General features: G+C 39.9%; 1 protein-coding gene across 1 annotated transcript; it reads right to left on the reverse strand.

The window, feature by feature from the left end:
* Window positions 1–310: 310 nt before the first annotated feature.
* On the reverse strand, window positions 311–17,094 carry LOC122769517 (rho GTPase-activating protein 25-like). The gene is made up of 10 exons (XM_044026079.1): window positions 16,578–17,094; window positions 13,940–14,142; window positions 11,511–11,598; window positions 11,207–11,320; window positions 9,618–9,822; window positions 5,950–6,082; window positions 5,232–5,305; window positions 4,971–5,149; window positions 1,156–1,243; window positions 311–395 (listed from the first exon to the last, which is right to left on the reverse strand). The coding sequence occupies exons 1-10, from the start codon at window positions 16,639–16,641 to the stop codon at window positions 311–313; spliced, it is 1,233 nt and encodes a 410-aa protein (XP_043882014.1). The 5' UTR covers window positions 16,642–17,094.
* Between the last annotated feature and the right edge of the window lie 1,643 nt (window positions 17,095–18,737).

Raw genomic sequence — 18,737 nt, forward strand, 5'->3', positions numbered from 1 at the left:
ATTTTGTTGGTCCACACTTGATTTTGCTCCACATTTTTCAGTTGGTTCAGTTCACAAACAAAAAAGTCATGCGCACCATAAATTGCAAACAAAACCCTTTTCCAAACTGCTCAGTTATTGGTCATATATGTAGGCTGGTAAAAAAGACAGTTCCTTCGCAAGTTCTACATCATGGAGCATCAGCAGGTTATTGTTCATCTACTCTGGTGATGAGCAAAAGACTGGCAAGTGAAGTCACCTGGTAGGAGGCCAGGACAATCAGGTCCGAGACCACCGTACCAGGGGCTGGTAAGCTCCTCCAAAGTGGTTTTCAGTTGGTAGAAGAACAGAGCCGCTCTTTCTTAACTGTCCCAAGCTCCTCAGCTTGCCTGACAGCAGGGGTCTGAATGGGAGGTCTGATTAGGGAGTGATAGGATGCAGGTGGGGTAGACACAATCAGGGATCAGGTGCACGCCAACAAGGAAGGGGGCGGGGTAGACAGGAACCTGAAACAGAGACAAGAGTGAGTGATTTCAAAATAAAACAGGAAGACAAGACATGGAACATGAAGGGAGAAACAAAACAAGATACTTAATGTAAGTGACAGAGCATGACAGAATCACCTAATCAGCTAACATATGTTAAAATCACAACACACTAAATCAAGATCAAGGATCAGATAAAGTTTTCACAATAAGATGGTTCACATATATTTCACATAGATATTTGAAAAGGAAAAAAAAAATATTAGAAACAATTAAAGACCAAAATGGAATTCATTACAGAAGAAACATTTCAATTTGAATGAAAACTAAAATCTGTGCAATATGGAAAAATGTGCAATATGAAATTAGAAAACAGTACAAAGAGTGCAGTTAGGTTGGGAGGGGTCAGCCACAGTATTAACTGCCCTGCTCCAGGTCCTGGAGGTGTGCAGTTCCAGGAGGGACGGCAGATTGATGATGATAAATGGATTATTCGCTGCAGGCTGCTCTTGTCCTTGTTGGTGGCTGCAGCAAACCAGATGGTGATGGAGGAGATGAGGATTGACTCGATGATGGCCGTGTAGACGTGCACTATCCTCAACACTGGCAGGTTGAACTCCCTCTGCTGCCAAAGGGAGTACATCCTCTGCTATGCTTTTTTTTGGTGATGGAGCTGATGTTCAGCTCCCACTTGAGGTCCTGAGTGATGATGGTGCACTGGAAGCGGAAGGACACCACACTGTCTGGGGAGTCTCTCAAGGTGGCAAGCCTGGGTGGGGCTGTCCATAACCATAGCCACTGCTTTTAGAGAGTTGAGCTCTGAATTGCAGCAGGACTCCAGGTGCCCTGGTATGATATCTTGAGTTACTTTGTAGAAATGTAGACATTTAAAGTAGTGTTGTCATATTATTTGACTAGTCTACAGTGAGTATAAATAAATATGCCACTGAGTCTCTTAATCAGAATCAGAAACATAAATGCTTTATTCATCACTAGGGTCAGTCTCAGACTGAAATTACTCCTGGGTTTGACCAGAACATTGTCCTTGACATTGCCCAAGATAGTCCATAGTTTAGACAACCTCATCCTCTCTGACACAACTGTTAGAAAGTCCAACTTCACACAAGAAGGAGCCGTGGCGTCAGGCTACATGCATGTGCATGCACAGTCATTCAAAAGGTGGCTAAACTCAGATAAAGGTGTGTTTACCAACAGTTGCACACTGGTTTTTGATACTGAAGGAAATGGAAGTATACCACACACACTTGCATGCACATCAAAAAGGTTTTTCAAAAGAGAGCAGGGGCTGATGGGGCTGGATTAGGAGGGCTGGGGCTGGGGCTGTTGGGGGATCGATGGCTGTTTCCCTTGCCTCAGTCAGTGGAGAGTTAAAACACTGTTAAACTCCAGCCAAGCGGACGCTCTCCATAACCAAGCAGCTTCGCTAGGATTGATTTTTTATTTAGCTTCCAGCAGTGATATGTCTTCCAATGCACAGAGAACACACTGAGGCTCCACAGATTGTCAGCACATAAATCAGGCCCCACTGTGCCCAGCTTGCCTGTTGTGGAGAGAGCAGTCTGTTAACAGAATTAAACTCTTACTCAGACCCGCTTCCAAACAGGCGAGTCAAGCAAACACAAATGATTGGGGTGAGACTACATTTTAAACATTAATTTGCATTTAGTTGTTTGTATGTTTGGAGGCACAACACCATTGATTCACACTTGACCACTGTCTGACAGTAAATGCCAAACAGCAAATGCATTTCCAGACTTTTGTAAACTGTATGAACAAAGTTTTAATGATGACAAGATTAATGAGAATTCTCTACCACCAGTGAGCCTCATCTGCTGGGTTTCTATTCACCACAGTTGGGGCTAATAATTTAAATCATGTGGCAATGATTGCCTACAGCTCACTGCAAACAAATTCAAGACACAAAGGGAATATGCAAACAAAAAGTGTTTTACACTGTATGTCTCGTTTCTCGTCATGACCACTTAAATCACTTTAGAGTTTAGCCACATTAAGTTGAGCATTTTAAGCCAACATATTAATCCGTAGGCACTGGGAACTAGTCAAAGAATACTTGATGGAGGGGATACATTTTTATTTCATATATTTCATACATGGATTGACATTGTCATTAACATGAGGACTGTCACTGTTATTTCACACCTTTTCCTGCATTTTAGCGACAACTGTACATAATAGTGAATATACATAACACAAACAAATTAATAAAAATAATAAATAAATAAACAGGAAGTCAGTGGTGTATAAAGGCCAAGGGCTGAAACTGCTGCAGATTATGTGCGACCATTGAGCAAGTACTATTATAAGCATTATATAAGAACATGCTACCATAATGGACATAGCTACGTGGGCTTGGAAGTAAGTTGGAAAAACATTGTCATGTCACACAGTCTCCCACTGCATCAAGAAATGCATTCTCAAGATGTACTACGCAAAGAAAAACAATATATCAATCTGAACAGAAATGTCGAGTTCTCTGGGCCATATCTTATCTGAGAAGGACTGAAAGACAGTGAAAACATATTCTGTGGTGAGATGACTCCATGTTTCAACAAAAAAAATGGCATCGGACTCATTGTGCCAAAGATGAAAAATGCCCATCCAGACTGTTGGTGGAAAAACCACCAAGATTGTTGGTATGGGAGAGCATCAGTGCCCACAGCATGGGTTATCTAGTATGTGAAGGTACTGTTGATGCAGATGCTTTTACTGGTATTGTGAAAAGACATACATTTGTCAAGACAATTAGGAACTCCTAATAAATTATTTTGTTTCACTTTAAACAAATTGTGCTGTTTTAAATTTGACAGTGTCCATAACTTTCAACAGTTGTGAATTACAAAACAGATGATTAGTGTGTGCATGACATTGCACATTTTTGCAGCGTGCAAATATTTTGTTAGGTGCTCCTGTGTTTCCCCAAACTTCCACATAATAGAACATATATGGTAAACTAAGCATGGAGTACAGAAGATGTAGTGTTTTCTGATTCAATATGTGTCTCGTTTTCGTCAGTATTCCAATGCTCCCGGCCATCTTAGTGCCCAGATATTTAATGTGGGGCTTCCAGCACAGCTTGTGGTCAGAAACTTGTCTTCATATACTTTTTCAATTATTTCATTATCAATTACTAGATTGAATTGATTCAACTGTGTTTATTGTGCAATTTCCACATAACATGAACTTAGTTTTGATTTTGGTGTTTTTGGAAGAGATACTAAGCTATGACTTTTTTGTCACATTTTGGACATCTTACTAAACTATGACTTTCTGAACGACATACTAAACTATGACATTTTTATCAATATACCAAAGAATGACTGATCTGCTACAGATGGGACTTGAACACACAATGCTGGCATGTGAGGCAAGCGCCTTACCCATTAAGCCACTTGAGTTCTGTGACGTACATGTCGTTTTCGTCTCCTTTTGTACGACATACTGAACTATGACTTTTTTGTCACATTGTGGACGACATAATGACCTATGACTTTTTTGTCACATTTAGAACGACATACTATACTATGACTTTTTTGTCACATTTCGGACGACATTCTATACTATGAATTTTTTGTCACATTTTGGACATCTTACTAAACCATGACTTTCTGAACGACATACTAAACTATGACATTTTTATTAAATTTTCAACAACATTCCGAAGTATGACACATGTTGTTTGTCTCCTTTTGTACGACATACTGAACTATGACTTTTTTGTCACATTTTGGACGACATACTATACTATGACTTTTTGTCATTTTATTATTACTCTCTACATTCTTTTTGTTACATTTGACTACATACTAACCTATGACTTTTTTTTGTCACATTTTGACAATATACTATAATTATGACTTTTTGTCACATTTTGGATCTATTATTCTATACTATGACTTTTTTTGTCAAGCATTTGGGACGAAGATACTATACTATGATTCTTTTTGTCACATTTTGGACCTTATTATTCTATACTACATGTATCTCTTTTTTTGTCACATTTTGGCATATATGACCTCCAGTGACTCCTTCATATTTTGACCTATAATTTTAAATCCCCCATGATCTTTTTGTCTCATTTTGAAAGACATACTAACCTATGACTTTTTTGTCACATTTTGGACGACATATTAATCTATGACTCCTTTGTCACATTTTGGACGACATACTAAGTATGACTTTTTTGTCTGACTTTGGACGACATACTAACCTATGACTTTTTGTCTCATTTTGAAAGACATACTAACCTATGAATTTTTTGTCACATTTTGGACATCTTACTAAACCATGACTTTCTGAACGACATACTAAACTATGACATTTTTATCAAATTTTCAACAACATTCCGAAGTATGACACATGTTGTTTGTCTCCTTTTGTACGACATACTGAACTATGACTTTTTTTCACATTGTGGACGACATACTAACATATGACTTTTTGTCACATTTTGGACAACATACTAACCTATGACTTTTTTGTCACATTTTGGACGACATAATATAATATGACTTGTGTTCTCACCCTTCATCACAGTGATGGGATCTTCTATCTGAGGTTTGAGCAGGTTGATCCCCATCACTGTGGCCAAGTTCTCCACGTTCATCTTATTCACCTTGGAGTGCTGCTGCACCTCAAACAGAAACCTGGAGACAAAAACACACCACAAGCACAATATTTACACGGCGCACATCACCACTGATGCTCTGTGCTGCAGCTTCCACTCACCGACACACGTAGCTGAGAAGGTTGTAGTTGATTCTGGGGAGAAGTGAGATTTGTTTCTCCAACATGTCCCAACCCTGAAAGGACACAGAGAGAGAGATGTTTGTGCAGCTATTCTTCTGCATTGACTTCCATTCATTTGGACAACCTAAAACAGGGATGTCCAAAGTCTGGCCCACGGGCCAATCACGGCCCTCTGTAAGATTTTGTATGGCCTGCACCTTCGGTTCTTATAATGCATTATTTATGGCCCATGAGTCATCCCCATTAACTGGTCAGGAGTTTTGCTTTGAAACGAGTTGTGACAGATACGTACATGTTATCTGACTCTAGATGTTAAAGAAAGGCGGAATTTTATATTTATAAATGATAATCATGACAATGACAGTAAAATTATTATAAAAAGTGTATTTGTATGTAACCTTTAATGTCTGAAAGGACCGTTGGCCCCTGGAAATCTTCACATTATCAAATCTGGCCCTTGTTAAAAAAAAAGTTCAGACACATCTGACCTAAAATAAAAGGTGTTATTTATCCCTAACCACAAACTAAACACAATTTAAATCTTATCTCTGAACTTTTCCTCATAAATGAGGTTCTACCTCAGTAGGACCAGGTTTTGGACGTCTGGTCCTAAAAAGTCAATGTTCAAACCAGTAAAAAAGGTCCTAAAGTGGTAACTAAAACATTATAGTATAAACACACACTGTTGCCACGTTACCCCTGTGCTGCTGCAGTCCAGCAGGTTGGTACAGTCCAGGAAGTCTTGGTACTGAGTCCAGGGAATCACAGGCTCTGGCAGCTCCCGCAGGTACAGCTTGAGCAGTGACGCCACTGTGTGGACATCTGTGTCACTGCAGGCGATGGAACAAAATCCACTTAGATTAAAACTGACATTTATACCTCAATTACTGAACATTGTGGGGGTGTTTGGCGAAAGAATGCTTAGTCACACGGTGTAAATGGAGACCTTTGAGCCAGCTTTAGCCTGATGTAATATTCACTGGGTTCTACTTGATGAATACAGTATGTGTCTGTTTTTTATGAATAATGACCTGAGTGTTTACCACATGTGGTTATGATCTTCGATCTATTTTATTATGATGAGACCAAACTATCATATCAAGCATTTGTCTGTAAACAGTGTCTTTGTTATACTTTAATATCCGGTGGTGAAGACAAATGTTTGGCAGGAAATCAGTGTTTGGGCCTCTGTGAATTAAAGTTGGCTCACTCACATGTTTTGGACAAGAAAACACAAACTCTCGTCCTCATTGATGCACATTTTCAATTTGTGGCACAGAAGATTTGAAAAGGTTTAAGTGAAATTGAGCGTTTTGTGGAAACCAGAGACAGAGACGGGCGGGACGAGTGGAAATCACAACACTTCTCAACTTCTATCGAATTTCATGGACAGAAGCAGCGATCAAAGGCCACCAGTTATATGGAGTTGTCTTTTATTGCGCTTCTGTGAGCAGAGAATGGCCAATTATGATAGTTTAATGATAATTAAATCATTTTTTTGAAACCCTCATTCAAGAGTGAACCCAACATGGAGGCAACAAAGGCATTGGTGTAACAAGAAATTAGTTATTTAAGTCATTGGCTGCCTATAGACGTCAATTCAAATACAACCGTTCACTGCCAATGACGTCCGATGAAAGGAGAGAGTCTACTCTTTCTTTTGGTACTTTCGGTGTTTACATAGAACACAGTGTTTTTTATGGGTCTTGGACAATCAGTCAAAATGCTGTAAAACGCTTGGCAGTTCTGCGCTGAAAAAGGCTGACAGCCAGTGAGTTAAATGGACCACCTTGGCGTGAGAGTGTCTGTGACTGGATTCAGCTGGTTGTCAGCATGAACTAACACAAGGCTTCATTTCATTATACATACAGCTGTGCCAAGGGAGAACTTCTCTGTTGGTTTGCAATGCTAAACAAGTGTCTACTGTTATTGTCCTGGGTTACTTCTTCTTCCAAAATCACAAGAACTGTCAATGATTTTCTCATAGGAATGAAAAGAAAACCGGTGTTTTGATACCTATTACGGTTTTTACACAATCACAGTTTAAGTTTTGTACTTTTTGTTGGATCTTTTCTGATTTTCTAAATGTGTGTGACATCATGTCAATACTACTACAATACTACTTTGCCTATGCACTTCAAGATTTAAAGGTCCATTCCACCCAAGTATTACCATACGTAAATACTTTGTTTTAAAGGTTGATTCTACACCCGCAGGTGAACCCACTGTAATTTGTTGTGTGAATAAATCACAACTCGTTGTTTTTTTCGACTTCTTATGTGTTGTTGAGTCAAAGTTATGATCGCATTTTTAGTCGTGATATAAAGTAGCAATAATTGTGCTTAAGTCACAAAATTAGACAGTTTTTCTTTTCTTTTTGTTCATAAAAACGAGCCATGTGAACTTTGAACTGTGAGGTATTTTTTTGTTCATCAGATTGTCTAGGCACTGAAAAAAAGGATATAAGACACTCTATGTTGCACATTCTAAAAACCTTTGATGTATGGATTCTGACTGTATTGAGATTGAGATTCTGCTGACATGGCCATGTTAATGTTCACAGACGTCACCTGCCACCAGGCTCCTACTGGACAAGGCCAGCTGTCAATCATATCTGCCATACTTTACAAAAGTGACACCATGTTCTGTGAAGAAGAACTCCTCAGGTAAATGTTTACTGATGTTATAAATAAAATGGCATTCATTAGACCATGAAATACAGTGTCTGGTTATAACCAGCAGCTCTCTGTCAGAAGTGATGTTGAGTAATATAGACACTCTCGCGTCTTCCTGTCAGAACAGGATGTGGTGTTGGCTTCAGCTGTGTGAGCAGACAGACGTGTATCAGTCTCTCTACATCGTGCACCTCACCTCTCATTCCTTTCTCAGAAAAAAAGAACCCACTGATGCTGATGATTGATAAAAGTCAGGCCATTTTCTGTAGCAGTGAAGTCTCCTCATATAATGTTGCTAAATCAGTTCATTCTTTTTCTTTCTCTCTTTTTCTATGCTAAAGAATAAGACTTTTTTTTACTCCTTTTTATTCCACCCTGTGTTTTATTTGCATATTTTGTTGACGTTTCCTTTTGTGAATCTATACAAATACAGTTTAATATTATGATTTATTCTATTACATATTTCAATGTTTTGATTGTGCCTTTTATATCTTTCATGTATTTCTTTTTCTTATTATTACTATAACGCACTTTGAAATACTTTGTTGTCGTTGTACGTACCGTACGCAGTAAACTTGCCTTACAATGAACAACCAGGTCTAAAGGATGCATACACAGATTTCTTTTTTTGGCTCCAGTGAATTTGTCCCACGTGTGTCTCCGGTGGCTCGTGATAAATAAACCACTTGACAGCCACTGAATATTCACCATTTCCTCTGTTTTGTATTCACAGGACTTCAGATACAGAGCTCTATCCTCCACATGAGGGGCACAGGGGGAGCTGGAGTCAATCCCAGCAGACCCAGGGCGAAAGGTGAGGTGCAACCTGGACAGGTTGCCAGTCTGTCAGTGTCACATGGAGACAAACAGCCATTCACTCTCACGGGCAATTTTAGAGAGTCCAATTTACCTCATTTTGGACTGTGGGAGTAAACTGTAGAAAACCCATGCACACATGTGGGGAACATGCAAACCTTGTTCTAGTGGTTAGCACCCTTGCCTTTGCAGCACGAGTGCTAACCACTACACCCACCATGTGACCCCATTAGTGATCATTTGTCAGCCTGAGACAGTGAGGCTTGGACATCTTTGGACCGAGTGCATTTTAACCCTTGAACATCGAGTGCATCGCACGTGTGGACGTGTGGTTATTACGGTAATTTCACTCGTGCTGTTGCAGGAAGCTGCAGGAATCAACGTCTCTGTCACCAGAGAGGAGAGAGTTGGAAAAATGCCTGTACATAGCACATATTTTATGGCCTGTTTTAGGACACAAATGTACTTTTAAATATGTTTTCTACTGTTCCAATTTCAAATTGAACACGCAAAATCTGGTGTTTGTGTACAACTCTACTGCTTTTTCTCAATAAAACTTGTTTTTTCCTTCATTTTAAATTGTTATGGGCAGAAGAACTTAACTCACAGGACATTTGTTTGGCTCTTTTGTGGTTAAAATAAGCAAAAGTCCAGACATTTTGAGGGTTAGGTGTTAAAGACGACTATGTTGACAAATGTCTTTGTCATTTTCTCCTGTGATATTTTCTCATACCCTGCAGAAAACCACCATTTATACATATTTTTGTCAAATTTGGCTTTGCAGTGTCTTCAAGTAAGAAAAAAAGGGAAGGTAATCATATGATAAATGTATTTTTCAAATCCTTTTGTTGACAGAGGAGTGTGAGTGAGTTACCTGGGGAAGGACGGCCTCTCTCCAGCGTCAAAGGCGTCTCTGAACTGTTTAACGGCGTTGTCCTGTCCAGGCAGGCGGAAGATGCCCTCTTCATCCAGCCCGTGTTCTTTAATGAACTCCACACACTTCTGCACCAAGATCGGCACCATGCGAGGCCCGAAGCGCTGCTCATACGTCACCGTGTCGATGAGACTCTTTTCAAACACTGCAGAGATAAACACGCACACGATAAATGACCAGAGACTTCAAAATTAACATGTACTAAGTGTATGACACCACCTGTCATTTAATATTTTAGAAATCTTTCAATTGCTTGTTAAAAACAATAAATGCTATTTTATTGTTATTTATTTGGCAAATAACAAACTGAATAGAAATGTTTATGCCCAGATTTGAGCCGGCTCACTGGGTTTATGACATTCAACCACTAAAAGTCATTTTTCTGTTCAGGAATATAAGTTAATATCTATAATTTGACAACTTAATCAAGAAATAATAAAGTGCTTTACTATTTTTTCAGTTTTTTGGGGGAAAACAGTAAATGTGAAAATTCATGGAGAACAATAACAATTATATTCTTGATTAAATGTTTTGATTGGTGGCGCTCAAATAAATGTGTTAAGCATTAAGTATATATATATATATTATTTGAAGTATATATATATATATGTATATATATATATTATTTGAAGTATATATATATATATATATATACATATATATACATATATATATATATATAGAGATAAAAAAGGTTAAAGATTATATACAATAAAACATTTACCCCTGTGTCAAATATACCTTATATATCTTATTCTTTTCCTGTTTTTTGTTACAGATTTTTTTTTACAGTTTTACTTAATTCATCTCGTTTTACTTTTACTTTTTAATTTGTTCGTACACACAAAATGGAAAATGAATTCCAGTAATTGTCAATAAAGTTGTACCTTAGTGTGTGTGTGTTTATCTTACCATGTATTTATGCCATGATGTGTATGCATAAAATAATTTGTACATGTGTAGATCGATACCATTCTCTCTAAATAGCTTAGCATAAAAACTGCAAACAGGAAAAAATCAGCTGTTGTTTGACTCCGTCTGACATCAACATTAACTTCCTGTTCCTGAGTCTTTTTCATAATGTTTTTCCCCTGGAAAAAAAGTGCAGTTTTTGTTCTGGAATAAATGAAAGATAAAAAAAAAGAAAGAAAAAAAAAAGTTTGACAAATGACTTTGAGTCATGTGATGATGATGATGATGATGTAGGCAGAGGTGGAAACTTAGGAATTCCATTTACTCGCGTTGCTAGAATTGAGGAGGAATATTTGAAGTGAATAATGAGGACAGGTGAATTCGCGTTAATTAAAGTCCTTGTGTGAGTGAAAAAGTTGAAGCATTTGTGACCTTTGACCCAGTTTGACTGGCACATTAAAGTAAAGTTGTTGTTTTTTTACATAAAAATACATTTTTAAACATGCAATACATTTTTAGTGTTATCAAAAATAGTGGTACTTTTACTTCACCTCTGCATGTACGTAATCATCGTTATAGAAACAGTCTCTTCGTAACATTGAAAGATTTTACCAAACCTCCACTCGTCTGTACTCCGACGACTCTGCGCAGAGCCCGGACCCACTCCTCCATGTCACTCTGGGAGTTTGCCATGAACACATATGGACAGCGCACTCTGTCAACAGTCGAACCTGTGAAATGAGTGGAAGTGACTGAGATTCTGATCGTTTCCTTGCACTTTCTAACTTCCTGTCATCCAGATAAGCTTTTATAGAAACACGCAGACAAGTCAGCAGAGAGGGACATTAACCCAAACTGGACCAGAGCACATTTTCATATAATATGTATATATATATATATATATTTACTGTATATGCTTACGTGGAATGATCTCAAAGAGGTACTTTCCGGGGTCGTCAGAGTTTGGAGGGAGTTCGTTAACTTTGGTGTGTCGTAGCTGGATGATTCCCTGGACACACACACACACATATATACAGAGTTTTTAGTCATTAACATCCGACAATAAGGGTTGTGGGGTTGCTGGTGCCAATCCCAGCCAACATATGGTGAAAGGCAAGGGACATCCTGGACACGAGACCAACAACCGTCCACTCACGGCTACAAGCAATTTAGTGTCCAATTAACCTCTGCATGTTTTTGGACATCCCATCAATCCAATCCAATTCAATTCCAATTCAATTCAATTCAATTCAATTCAATTCAATTCAGTTCAATCCATTCAAACAATTCAATTCAATTCAATTCAATTCAATTCAATTCAATTCAATTCAATCCATTCAAATTCAATTTAATTCAATTCAATCCAATCCAATCCAATCCTATTCTATTCAATTCAATTCAATTCAATTCAATTCAATTCAACTTTATTTATAAAGAACATTTTAAACAACAAAGTTGCACCAAAGTGCTGCTCAGTATAAAACCTTTACGTTCATAGTACGAGCATAAAATATACGATAAAACAGCACAAACAAGAGAACACCCACCAAATTAGTAAAACAAATAAAAGTCCAAATCACGTTGCTGTAAAAGCTAATGAAAACAAATGTGTCTTTAAAAGAGATTTAAAAACAGGAAGAGAAGAACCCTAACAGAGATTCCAAACTCCCAATCCCCTTCAGCCTGGTCTTAGGGACAACCGAGGTTAGGAGGTCAGCTGACCTCAGGGCCCGAGAGGGAGGCTGAAGCAGATCAGAGAGGTGGGGGCGGAGCCAGACCATTCAGACATTTATAAACTCCACACATAAAAAGGCCCAAACCGGGCCAATAATCAAACATTTTATGTGGTCACCACCTTTTAAAGATGACAAAATTAGTGCTATAATAAATGCTTCTTTTTTTTTTATTGTATGGATGAGTGAGTCGTCTTTCAACTTGAAGGTTGTGGGTTTGATTCCCGGCCCTGTTAGTCTGAATGCAAACTGCACTTCTGAGTGGTCATCAAGAGTAGGAAATATATATATATATCTGAAATATCTCGAGCAAATGCATCTGTGGGTGTCGGCCCACTCTCTGGGAATGACTTCCAAGCCAGATGTGAAGTGATGAACACTGGAAATGAAAAGAAGATGCTTTTCTGTTCATTGTTTGAATCTCCACTCCTCTTCAAACACGGCCCTACTCTTCGCTTTTTCTTTATAGAGCAAGAGCTAAAGTAAAATTACTTTTAGGGGGATTTTTGTGCCTACAGTATGTCCATCATCGTCCCCAAGAGAAATTATAATTTTATTTATTTATTTATTTATATTACTATTATTATTAGTACTAATACTAATAATAATAATAACAATAATAATAATTATTATTATTAACAAGCAAAACTATCAGACCTGACAGAGGGAGTAACGGGAGGAACTGCTTCGTTTTTCTTTTCTTTTTTGGATCCTTTTTTGAACACCTTGCTGTACTACCACAATGTTGCACCTCCGTCTATCTTCACATAAAACAAATGACTTCCTGTGTGCAGCACAGGGGAGAGATCTGAACAACGCTATATTAGGAAACACAGAGAGAGTGTGTTGTGTGCAGCGGAAGGGGCGGCTGAAAATCAGTGGGAGGTCATCAGAGGTTCAGTCACTGGCCGGTCTTTGAGCGAGACACTGCCCCTAATGTCTGTACTGATAGTGTGTGAATGTGTGATGTACTGAATGAATGTGAGTGAACGTGTGAATGTCAAACCATGAACTAGCTCCAGAAAGACCAGATGCCAACATTAGACGTGTGTTTGAAAGATAAACACACATTACATGTCATGTCATTGACAAAGCAACTTACAATGGAATCAAGTACAATTAGCCAGGGGTGGAATCGAACTTGCGACCATGATGTCTTTGGTACACAAGGTAGGGTCTTAACCACTGAGCCACTCCACCCCCTACACCCCCTACACACAATAATCAAAGTATTTTCAGTCAGAATCAACAGGGGGAAGCACATAGAAACACACTGTCAAACGTTTTCTAAAGATGAACAAACTTTAAACAGAAGAGGCAGAAAATGCAACTTATAGCCACACAGTGTGGACAGCTGTGTACAGACGTGGAAACAATAATAATAATAATAATAATAATAATAATAATAATAATAATAATGGCCTCTGCAATGCAATTGTCACCCCACAAGTTGCACAACATGAGTCTCACACAGACGCACCATAATAACAGCATAATGACAGAGAGGCTGAGCGGTGGAGGCATGTGCAGAACACGTAGCAACCATGGGCCCAAGAGACGAGTCTCAAAGTAAAAATGTCATAAGACAGACAGACAGACAGACAGGTAGTGTCTCACCTGGACAGTATTCTCCCTGTCATCTTTGTAGTAGGTCAGCGTGCTTCCCCTCAGCACAAAGTAACGCTGCTGCCAGTTCTTCACCAGGGACCTCTGTTGCTTCTTGAGCCAGCCGGCCTTCAGGGGCCGCTCCATGGACCTGGAGGAGCGCGGCGAGCCGGGGCTGGAGCCTCCCTCTCCAGGCATCACACTCCTGGAGCGCGCTGGCAGAAACACACCACAAGAAAGCAGCTGGAGCAAAACATGTCAGGAACAACAATCCCCAGCGTGCCGTGACACAATCCAAGCTGTTGAAACATAACCCAAGTATCTACTGATCTGCGGGCTGAGCACTTCCTCCTTTTTATTTGCATCAACCCATTATGGTTTGAGAGACTCGCTCACTCACTTCAGTCTGTTTTTGTTTGCTGTACTTTGGCCGGAAGGAAACTGCATGTCAGAGCAGGCCGGTTTCCTGTGGTGCAGCTACTTTCTACAGCGACAACACAACAGACTGACCAAAGGTCAGAGAAAAGGGTCTAAGGAGACTGAAGGGCACAGCATGTGTTCTCTGCCAGTAGAGGTCTCTACAAAAGACCTTGTTTGATGACTTCATGAAGCAGAGTGGCATCATGGGAATCTAAGTCCACTTGTTTGCAGATATTTTAAGGCAGAGATGTGACTTTAACTGGAACTGATACTTGTGTGATGTGGAGGTTTGATGCTGTGGTTCTGCAGAGATTGAGATTGAGCCTTGTTGCTCACCGTGTCTTCTAACACAAGATGATAGAGAAGAAGAAGAAGAAGAAGAAGAAGAAGAAGAGCCTCAGTGGGATAAACAGGAAGCTTCCACATCATTTCCACAGGGCCGGTCTCATTTTGAAAGGCCTCCACCTCATAAGCTTCAGGGTCCTGTGATCTTATTTTGTTAGAAGTGCTGTTGGGAACAGTGAGGCCACCACACACACACACACACACACACACACACACACACACACACACACACATGGGCTGATGTCACACCTGGTCCTCAAACACGCAGTTTCCTTTAAAGTGACTTTATGATGTGGCCAAACGTCTACGTCACGTCAAAGATGTGAGAAGAAGAACGAGTGCTTTCGCACACTGGATGGGCAACACAGGAAATTGCCTGGGGCCCCAAACTGAGAAGGGCCCCCCGGAGAATGGCAGATTACATTCATTCACAGTTTCATGAGAAGCCACTTTAAAGTGTATGATCAGCCGCTGTATGTTCAGGAGTCCAGAAATGCCACATGTTTTGATTTGTATCCTCAGTTTTTTCAGTCGCCTTGGCCACACACACACCTGCTTTGACATCAAGATGAATATGATAAAGAATGATCTTCGGGGTCAGCATTAAAGGTGTGAAAGTGTGAAAGAATTGGTGAAACCTAATAGTTAAAAGCTTATTCCTATGAAAATAATGTGCAAAACATCAGTGATAAATGTTTTTTTTTGTGCATAATGATCACACATTTAATAATAATGCAATATTAGTTGTCCCCAGAGAGGGCTCTGCGGGACACAGGAGCTGCTGGTTATCTGCTGCCTGCTCTGGTTAGTTTGTGTTACTTTGGTCAATTCAGTTGAAGGGTTTCAATCACTGATGTCACTACTTAGTGATGGAGGCAGCAGTGGATCAGACAACTCCTGTGTGATGTCATGTAAAATCACTGATTTTCTCTATGGGCTTAGGTGCAGGAAGTGAGCCGCAGTAGAGAAAGTGGCGTGAACTTCAATTTACATTTTAATATTTTGAATAAATTAAAAAAAAAAAAAAAAACCTACTCATTACTAGAGATTATTCATACACACATACTGTCAGCATGTGGGTCAGTGCTGTGCAGGAGCTGAGCTCTTGCATCAGTTTCCTGCTGAAAGTGCCTGCGTCACTCTAAATTCCACGGCATGAAATCGGCCATGAAACACGTCAAAGTCAAGCAGAAACTGTGAGAGGCATCAAGACAGAGATGCCAGGTCATCAAGTCAGACTTCCCGAGGGGGCAGCGGGGTAGAATATTCAGTCATTATGAAACCAACAGATAAAATACTCAGAGGGAAGCTACTTCCTTTCACAGAGGCTGTAAAAATGAGACGAGAAGCAGCAGCACGACAAACAGTGTGAATAATAAAGTGCCATCAGTGCCTGTGTGTGTAAAGAACTTCTATCAGACCAACGTCTGTTTGCTGCTGCATTGATTTCACATTTTGCAAACAGTGATGAGCTCAGTATTAGTGAGTCTACACTGCTGTGTTTACAGTGACTTAATATTCAGCGTACATAGTACATACATACAAAGTGTGGTCAGTCCACTTGTATTGAGCACTTCACTGTACTCCAAAAAAAAATGCCTTCTATATTAGCCTATATGACAGTGGTCTGTGTGTACAGGTCTAAAAACAGCTCTGGTTACGGTGCAGCAACCACCAATGCACAAGGTGCAAATCAGATATGCAGAAGCCTATATGAAGAATTACTGTGCCGTAATTAAACACTAAAAACAAACACATAATGTTCTGGAAGAAAAGGAGAAAGAGAACACTGTCTTTCCTCACTTTACATCCCTTCACTTGACAGCATCAGTGTAGAGTGTGTGAAAAAGGGTCAGTGAACGCACCACGGTGCCATCAGTCTTACCTATGCGACTCGTCTCAGCCTTGAGGGTGCTGAAGTCCCAGTTGCGAGGTAGTTTCAGAGACATTGTATTGAACTTGTAGCTCAGGTCAGTGGCTCATTTCATGCATACACCCCACTGGAATGCACACACACACACGCACACACACACACACACACAGACACACACACACATGCACAGGCATTAATACACACTGACACATAGAGACAAAGTGGAGCTATCGCACATCACTTCCTCCTTCCTGTGTGTTCATTTTTCTTCTTCTTCTTTTCTCAGCCCTTCACAGCAGCAGCAGCAGCAGCGTGTCCCCTCACGTTGCCTTCACACGTCCATGTCCACACTCGCTCTCATCAGAGTGCAGTGTGGGTAAAAAGTCTCCCAGGCTGATTCACCCAAATGTCTCCTCAAAGGAATTTGACATAGGAGTAAAAAACAAAAAAAAAAATGGGTATTCTTTCTTTAAAGAAATGGTTTTCACCCCCTGTGTCTTCACAGTGTGAATCCACTGATGCTCCAACAGAGCCACAGCCATAGAAAGAGCTCACTCACAGTGTGTGTAGAGATGTTTTTCAAAAAAAAGGGAAGAAGACCGAGAGGAAAGAAAGAAGTCACACCAACGACACCACATGATTTATTTTAAATAGATCTATCTTTTAATTTACTCTCAACCGATAAGGCGAAGCACATTTCAGCATCAAGAGTTCAGCTCTGCTCTGGACACTTAACACAAGCGACTGCACACTTTAACAAGAAGATACTGAAATCATAAAGAGAACTTAAAGCTGCAGTGCGTAACTTTAGTGGATCTGTGTTGTTTGTATGCTGCTGCACCTGAAGATGTGTGTGTGTGTCAATCACTGAGTTTTTGTGAGCAGTTCTGAAACTTTTCATCTGTGTTTCTCAGTGTTCTCACCAAATTCACTCAAAATAGGAACATAATTAACAACAAACTGATTATTGAGACCATTCACTTCTCAGGAAAATGTTTACTGATGTTATGAATCAAGGACTTGCATTCAGTCAGTGGTGTCGCCCCCCGGTGGCTATTGAGGATATTCCTACTTGCTGATTGACTTCAGCAAGAATAATCTAACAGTAAGTCCAAATTTTATTATATTATTATAGTATGTTCTTTTTAATTCAACTCTCAACAGCTTGCAGCCCTCTTACTTCCTGTGTGCAGCAACACACGGCTTCATCACTTTACAGTGGTTTGAATGTAAAGTTTTTAAAGGTTACGCATGACAGTTTTAAGAGAACTCTTTTCTTCTTTAAGACAAAGGGGAATATGTTGTCCACTAAGGGAAGCCTACAGGGTATTTGAGGCGGTCACAACTCCCATACATTCCTTTCAGAGGGTCGTGTCTGGGCAGGATTGACAATCACAGCAGCAGACTGTTGGTTAGAAATGGCACAGGAGAGGTCACCAAACAAACAAACAAACAAACAAACAAACGGAATAAAAGCCCTGATCCCTCGTGTTCTGCCTCCACATGAGCACATCTCAACTTCTGGGGCAGTGGAATGTATCAGACAGCAGTGACAAAGGGGTCAAACCTTCCCGGTCAGATGCAGCATCGGTGTCAACACTCAGCAGCCACAGGAGCTTCAGCGCCCTCTAGTGGCCGTCTGTGAACACCAGACAGAGAAATGGCAGTACAGAGCTGTGTGTGTGTGGGGATGCTGAGACTCATCACTCTGTGGAAACTTCCTGTCTACTCAAAAGAACACGGCACTACACGAGTCTACGCTGCTTCAACCTGGAGCTGATTCACACACAGTAACAGAGAGACTGAAGTCACAGCAAGGAAATACAAAGAGAGAATACTCTGCTATTTTAACTGCTCTTCCCTCTATGGCAGTAATAATAATAATAATAACACTTCAATTATTAAGATCACTCAACATAATATCTCTAAACATCGTCTTAAACCTCAAGGTGAATAAAATAAATACTTTATATTTATATCCTTACAAGTCAAACCAAACATGAGTGGAGTGATATAAAGTCAATGAACATGGACGAAGAGACATTCTGTCACTACAAAGATCACGGGTTTGGGTCACATGACGGCGTCCAATAACAGCACGATCACGACGAAGAGACGACTGAGCTTTTACGTCCCTGCTACAGACGACTGCTGCTCATATTGCTGTTTGAG

This window comes from Solea senegalensis, linkage group LG5 (assembly GCF_019176455.1).
Source record: "Solea senegalensis isolate Sse05_10M linkage group LG5, IFAPA_SoseM_1, whole genome shotgun sequence".
In the NCBI taxonomy this organism is placed as follows: Eukaryota; Metazoa; Chordata; class Actinopteri; order Pleuronectiformes; family Soleidae; genus Solea; species Solea senegalensis.

Coding starts and splice junctions, on each gene's coding strand:
- LOC122769517 (XM_044026079.1), bottom strand. CDS start 16,641: ATGTCTCTGAAACTACCTCGCAACTGGGACTTCAGCACCCTCAAGGCT. Junction 11,599..13,939: donor ACAGGGAGAATACTGTCCAG/GTGAGACACTAC, acceptor GTGTGTGTCCAG/GGAATCATCCAGCTACGACA. Junction 9,823..11,206: donor CGGAGTACAGACGAGTGGAG/GTTTGGTAAAAT, acceptor TTATCTCTGCAG/TGTTTGAAAAGAGTCTCATC.